At 48.2% G+C, this 7,480-nt stretch overlaps 1 protein-coding gene across 2 annotated transcripts in view; it reads left to right on the top strand.

Moving 5' to 3' along the window:
• Positions 1 to 302: 302 nt before the first annotated feature.
• Positions 303 to 7,480, top strand: part of AFF3 (ALF transcription elongation factor 3) — a gene marked incomplete at its 5' end in the record, with an annotated part of 493,443 nt that continues 486,265 nt past the window's right edge. The window contains 2 exons of one of the 2 annotated variants that reach the window (XM_081100521.1): positions 303 to 364; positions 502 to 609. In XM_081100521.1, the coding sequence (XP_080956647.1) occupies positions 557 to 609 (53 nt within the window). Of the gene's footprint in view, positions 365 to 501; positions 610 to 7,480 lie in introns of those variants that run through there. The other variant, XM_081100522.1, reaches the window with a different exon arrangement.

The raw sequence follows: 7,480 nt of genomic DNA, 5'->3' as shown, positions 1-7,480 counted from the left end.
GCCGGCCGGGCGGCGGGGGTGCACCGGCGGCCTCTCAGCATCCCCCGCCCGCTCCCTGCCCCAGGCGCCCCGGAGCGGCCGCGGGGCGGCGGCGCGGGGGCGCGGGGGGCGGCGCGGCCTGCGGACGCCGCGGGACCCCGAGGGGCGGCGCGGGGAGCGCAGGGGCGCGCGCGGGCGCGGCTCGGGGCTCCGGGTGCGCGCCTCGGCCTCGCTCGCGCACACGCGCCTCCCAGAGGAGAAAGAGGCGGCGGCGCGGAGCGGCGGGGGCAGCGGGCCGGGCGCGGGGCGGGGAGGAGGAGGGGCGCGGCGGCGGCGCGGCGAGCTCGCCGCTCTCCCGAGTGAGCCGGCCGCGAGCCGGGAGCGGGTGAGTGTGGCCGCTGCCGCCGCCGGCCCCGCGTCAGGGGCGGGGGCGCGGGGAGCCCGACCGGGGTGGGGGGTGCGGGGGGCGGCGGCGGCCCGGGCGCAGCTGGGATGCACCTTGAGCGCCGCTTTTCGTTGCAGCGCGCGGGCGGCCGGAGCCTCGGCGGCGGCGGCGCTGACACCGACACCTCCCACCATGGACAGCTTCGACTTAGCCCTGCTCCAGGAATGGGACCTCGAGTCGCTGTGGTGAGTCCCACGCCGGCGGGCGGCCGGGGCGGCGGGAGCGACGGGGGCCGCGGCCCGACCTCACCTGGGCCGGGGGCTGCGCGTGGGGGTGGGGTGGGGTGGTCCGGCGCCCGCTCCCTCCCGCCTCCCCGGGCGGCCGCGCGGCCGCTTGCCCGTCTCCGTGCCCCCTTTCCAGTCTCCTCGCCCGGTGCCGCCCGCCCCAGCCCCGGGGCCGGGGATCTGGGGAGCTAGGGGCAGAGCGCAGCCATGGAGAGAAAAGACAGAACCGCTTTCTAGAACGTGTCACTAGTGCCGGATCCACCCTGCGACCCCCGAGTCCCGCTCTCTCCCTCCCTCTCTCCCCCGAGTCCCCTCGCCCCTCTGGGTGCACACCGCGACCCCCTGGAGTTGGGCTGTGGGAAGCGCCCGTGGAGGATGCTCCCGCCAGGGCGCGCGGCGCCGGCGCCGGTCCCGGCGGCTCCGTCCTCTCTGCCCCTCCCACCCACTCCCACCCGCGATGGCAGTGCGCGCAGGGCAGGGCGAGTGTGTCTCCGTGCGGGAATTCCAGAGGCCTCGGCCCAGGGGACCCATTTCCTCGAGGTTCACCATTCCCGGGGGCCCTCTCTGCACACCTCGCACAGCGGTCCTCTGCCCCCCTCCACCCACCCGCGCGCCGCGTGCAGCTCTCGCGCCAGGCGCGGGCGGCCTGGGAGCCTCCGGGTGCGGTGCTCGGCTCTCAGGTTGGGGAGCTGCTGTGGGTAAATCGCCGCTAGAAGCAGTTTAATTCCGGTTGCTGGTGTTTTAAAAACCTCATTGGTTGTTTCAACATCCTTCTTACCGGTAACCCCCCTCCCTCCCCGCGCTCCCCCCCCCCCACCCCAATCGCCTAAAATGTTTCCAGCCAGCCCTATTCAGGTGGTAAAATTACTGCCTGCATATTATTCCTGGAGGAACTTGTGTTCTGTTTAACATTTACGGGAATGAACATCTGCTGAAACAAGCATATTAACTGCACCCTAGTCTGCCCTGCTTATTGTAGAGCTGAGTTGTTTTTTTGTGTTTTTTGTGTTTTTTTTTTTTTTTTTGGTTTAATTCCGTAAAGAGTTCACACGTGTCTACAACTCCAAGTGGTGTGCACATGAATATGCAGTGTACAGTTTTAAAGCTCAACTGCTTTATGATTTGTAGATCGTCGAGATGATATATGGATGGATGGATGTTTTCAGTGATTTAGGTTTCTAGTGACTTTTATCTTTCTGAAGCCAGGTGTCACGCACTTGACACAAAGCTAGCGTGTTGTGGAACAGTTTCTTATAAAATACGTGAGGATGGACCCTAATGTAATAAAACTTTTATATATTACACTGTGGGATATTGGGAACTTCAAAGAGCCAGTGTAAAATGAATATGAAACATGTTATTACCCTGTAAAAGTTGCTAATTACTGTGTGCTCCAGGGTTATTTCAGCCTTTCATTTACAGATACCTATTATTTTACAGGTTTACATTTAGGAATGTTGGTTTCTGGCACAAATTCAATAGGTTTCTAGAAAGAAACTGTGCTTTAAAAGTGACTTTTGCAGTTTTCCAGTCGTAGGGAGAGACGTTGTTTTGGCATATTTCTAATGCAGCGTGTCTGCTTGCTGATTCCAATCGAAGCCCCCTCATGATTTTTACAAGTAATATTTTGTGGGCTTTTCCAGCACAGGGCCTCAGCCTACTTCCCTTTGCGGCCTTAGTGCCCAGTGAGCTCCCTGGAACGCACTCACACAATAAATATCTGTTGAGTTGACTTGAAATTTACATTAGCTACAGTATACTCACTATTTTTAAAAGTGGAAAAAAAATCATTTTTTAAAGTCGCTATGCATTCAACCAGATTTAACCAGTGCGTTAATTTCTCTTTGGCTTGTGGAAGTGTACAGGCTGAACACTTACGAAAGTGCGTGACTGGGAGTCTTTCAGTTTGCAGATGTAGGAATTACATTCTACAAAAGCTTATATGTTCCTGATAAAGATAAACTCCTTGAGTATGCATTTTAACAGAGACGTTTTCTGAGTCATGGGTACATTTTTGGATGGCATTTTCTAACTAAATTTTATGGTTTACTTTTAAGCTTATAAGTTTTTAAGTTTATGACTTACATTTAAGGTTATATATAGATATCCAAAATAACTGACATTTGTGTGTTTTCTGCCTGTCAGACATTTTCATGTGCATCGTTTGCTTATTTGAATCATAACAATCCTAGAGGTGACAGGCTGTAGCAGTCCCGTTTTATAGGCAAAGAAATGGAGGTCTGAACCGTTAAGTGACTTACTGAGACTGTAAAACAAATGGACATTTAGTGAACACTTACCAGTTACCAAATACTGTTCTAAGTGTATTCCATGTTTTAACTCTGTTCTAAATACATTACATGTTTTTATGTCATTTAATCCTCACCACAAACAACCTTAGGAAGCAAGTACTATTATTATTCCCATTTTATAGTTTGGGAAAATGAGGGTGGGGAAGATCAGGTAATTTGCCCAATATCACATATCTATAACTAGAAGGCCTATAGTCAGATGAGGCATTAATTTCAAAGCTCTGTTTTCTAATTTAAAATCCAGTGCATTTTCTGTCATACGGCTGATGTCTCCCAGTTTATGAGGCTCAAAAATTAATTAAATTAATTACGAAACAAAATTTTGATGGACTTGAAATTAAGGTTTTGTTAAAATATGAAAGAAAGAGAAGGTCAGAGCCCTAAATGATATTGATCTAAAACTAAAAATTTGAAAATGAAATACCAAGGTTTAGGAAATTATGCTTATTGTATCTGAATTAACTTATTACATATATTTTAAATATATATAAATTTAATATGAATGTATATAACGTAAATATATAAATTTAAAATAAAGAGCATTAGAAACTTCTTACTTTAGTTCATCTTAGAAAAACACTTTTCTTTGGAGAGGTACAGGTTAGTGGAAAAGAGAATTGTATTTTAATCCTTAATTTTTTTTTTCTAATTGGTGGGCATCATTTTCCAATAAAACAAATTGCAGTTTGTTAGTTAGGTCTGTAGTTTTGAACCTTCAATAGCTTAGTCTAGTGGTCATAGAAAGTGTCCCCAGATGTCTGTATAGACGTTATGAAGCGAAAAGCTCTGTGCGTAGAATATGATCAATATAGACAATTAGTTGATAATTCATGAACCATCTTCTCTGGCTCCTTACCCCCCCTCCCCCCGCCCCGGAACACATATCCTTATTTTTCAAGAGAGGTCTTTTGACCTCCAGATAGCCATTTCAACGTTTCATTTCAGCCATACCTTAAAGTTGAGAAGAAATTTCCACTTTTGATTTGAAGCAAGAGTGGACAATGTGGAACAGGTTGAAGACACTCACTCTCACCAGCTCCACATCTGCTGTGGAGGTGCATCCCCTGAAGAGTCTGGGGTTCAATCATTCAGTTGCTCGCAGGGGCAGATATCCACAGGAGCAGGGTCCCAGCCTCCCACACCTCCCTCCCTCCCTTCCTTCTCCCTGCTCTTCACCAGCTTCTCATCAGCTGGGCATGTAAGCCATTCCTCGGGGCCTTTAAAATAACGTCCATCCCTATAACAGGCTAACGGTTGCTTTTACTCATTTAACAAATATTTATTGATCATCTCTTTAAGTACAAGACCTTGTGCTGATTGCTGTAGGGGATACAAAGATGAATAAACCGTGGGTTGATATGTTATCGTCTAATAGGGGAATGAGAAGGGTGAAAAGGGAAGTTCTGAACATTTTTTATTCAGAAGCCAGAAAGACCATACTTGGGACTGGGGTGGGTGGTGGAGGAGGGAAAGAGGAAAAATTGAGGTAAAAAAAAAAGGCTTCCATGGAAAAGGTGGCCTTTGAACTAAGCCTTGGAAGATGAATGGAATTTTTACAGACGGTGGGGGTGGGGGTATTGACAGGACATAGAGGCATCTTGGGCAAAGAAAGAGCTTGAACAAAGGCTGTCATGATGTATCTGAAAGATCCTTTCATGAATCATGGTGGAATTACCTATACCAAGTATTTTAAAGATGCAGAACTTTGTCATCATGAGTTACTTTCAGTGAATGAGAAAAGTTTTCCAGAGTGAGCTTGGTCAAAATTGGATTTAATCTTCCTTAAATATAAACACAGTTTAGTTATTGGGGAGAAAGTCTGTCGGAGTTTAATAGTAAATATTCAGATTCCTCTGTACTACACTACCATCCCCAGTAGCTTCACATAGGCCGGAATCTATTTACTTTTGTTCAGATAGGCATTATATTTTATATTCTTTCAAATTTGAATCTTTGAAGTTGTAATTAATGAATATTTTATACTCATAAATTTGTTCAATTTAATAAGCATTCATGGAGTATTAGGCATAGGATAGGTACTGTACAGCAATGGCTTGCAAATGTTTCAGACCATCACTCACAGTAACAAGTACATTTAACATTGCAACCCACTATATTCGGGAACATACAAGCACATAACTGAAATAAAGTGTCACGGTTACACTTATTGGTACTATGTATGATGCACTGACAATTTCTATTCTATTCTTTTTCTTTTTTTAAAATTTCCCATTCATGGATTTCAAACAAAAGAAAAGAAACCTCACTGTAGAGCAGTGGTTCTCAGCCTTCTGGCCCTTTAAATACAGTTCCTCATGTTGTGACCCAACCATAACATTTCCGTTGCTACTTCATAACTGTAATGTTGCTACTGTTATGAATCGTACTGTAAATATCTGATATGCAGGATGGTCTTAGGCGACCCCTGTGAAAGGGTTGTTCGACCGCCAAGGGGGTCGCGACCCACAGGTTGAGAACCGCTGCTGTAGGGGATGCAAAAGAAAGGTTTTCTGGGAGCCTGTAGGAGAGTAGCCGTACATATAAATATCTGCAAAAGCTGACTTTGCCCGTTTCAAGGACATGAGGCCACATCCCCTTGAGAGAGTGAGACCTTCATGGTTAACTGGCATTTGACATGGATCCTGGAGGTGTAGAAGTTCAGGAGGAGAAAATTAAAGGGAAGAAGGTCCTTCGGAGGGAAGACCATGACGAGGAATAAGGGCCGAGTGAAGGTGGAGGTGAAGTTATTACCAGAAGCAGGGTGGGAGTGCACTGTGCTCCTGCAGGCAGCGGGGGCGTAGCAGAGCACTAACAACTTAGTCTTCAAATGATGCCTCCCCGTGGTGGTACTGACACACTTGGTCCTCTCAAGTCAACTGGCAGCTGACGGATGGGCCCAGGCCCTGGCTTCTTCCTGGCTTCCTTCACCAGGCTTCCCTGGCGCTGCCTAGTGTCAGAAAACTGCCCCAGACCCTGCTCTTGGCCCTCAGGTGCCTCAACTCCTCCAGCCCCAGAGAAACAAATATTTCGAGGCCTGCCCCATTCCTTTTGTCAGCCCTTAGAGGCCAGAGCAGCTCACCAGGCCACAAGGAGCAGAAGTGGCGGTGTCCGCCTGGTGGTGGGATCACCCCCTTCTCCTGGGTGAGCTGAGCCCGGCCTTAGTTCTACGGCGAGTGGTCTAGAGCAGTGATTTTCAGCCTTTTTCAACTCCTAGCACACAAAATACTAAAATTCCGCGGCACACCAAAATACATATTTTTTGCTGATCTGACAAAAAATAGGTATAATTTTGATTCATTCACCTCAGACAGCTGTATTGTGTTGGGTGTTGTCATTCTTTTATTTGACCATCTAAGGCAGCGGTTCTCAACCTTCTGGCCCTTTAAATACAGTTCCTCATGCTGTGACCCAACCATAAAGTTATTTTCGTTGTTACCTCATAACTGTAATGTTGCTACTGTTATGAATCGCAATGTAAATATCTGATATGCAGGATGGTCTTAGGCGACCCCTGTGAAAGGGGCGTTCGACCGCCAAAGGGGTCTCGACCCACAGGTGGAGAACCGCTGCTCTAAGGGGAAAGAGGTCAGGGCCCCTGACTAAATAGTCAGGTATTGCGTGTTTTAAACACTCTTATGGCACACAAGCGAGAAATCACTGATCTAGACCCCTGCAGTGGGCGGCACTCTCATTGGCTAGAAGTGGTGGTGTGATTGGCTGCGGTACTCTAATTGGCTGAGGAATTCCCCCCCCCCCCCCCCCCCGAAGCTCAGGGCACAGAAAAGGATCTCAGTATGTGTGGCCTGAATACAGGAAGTGGGCAGAAGTTGTTCATTTGGGAAATACATAATACAAGAGTAAACGCTGTGTTTCATGGACTCACAACTGTAAACCTACTTTTGCCCATCCCTGTGTATATCCAAGAAGAGTGGCTTCCAGGCTTCGGGCCTGTGGGCTGCAGCCTTGAAGGGGCAGGTGGCCAGCATGGAGGAGGCAGGGATATGTGGATGGGAAGCAGTGAAGTGAGGGGGTCAAGGAGCCCAGTGCTGTATCCACCCAGCGCCAAAGGTGGTGTGTTTTGGAACCTGCCAGGTTCGTGTGTGTGTGTGTGTGGGGGGGGGGGGGGCGGGGGGCACGCAGGGCTGCCAGGATAACAGGGAGACTGCGTGTTGGATATACAGATGGGTTTTAACCACATGCCTTTTGATGACGCTAAGGATGAGTCTTGCGTGGGGAAATGACTCCTTCCTGTGTTCCAGATCTCTTGTGAAAATGTGGGAGGGTTATAAAATGCTAGGACTCTATTTTGGGAGAATGTCCCTCTGAACTAGAGAAGGTCGAATCAATGACACTTTAGGTTTAGCAACTTGAACCAAAGGCCCTTTGGCATAATCTTGATTATAGTAACAGTCAAATTAGGAAAAAAAAATTAATCTCTTAAAATAGAATGCAAAATTTTGTGTGTGTGTGTAAATGGAGTTTGTAATCTAAAATTTGCCTGTTTAAATTCTCTTTATTTG

Source organism: Myotis nattereri (assembly GCF_964212035.1).
Source record: "Myotis nattereri genome assembly, chromosome: 10".
Lineage (NCBI taxonomy): Eukaryota > Metazoa > Chordata > Mammalia > Chiroptera > Vespertilionidae > Myotis > Myotis nattereri.
The sequence above is the reverse complement of the archived record's forward strand: the minus strand, read 5'-3'. Positions and strand labels throughout refer to the sequence as shown.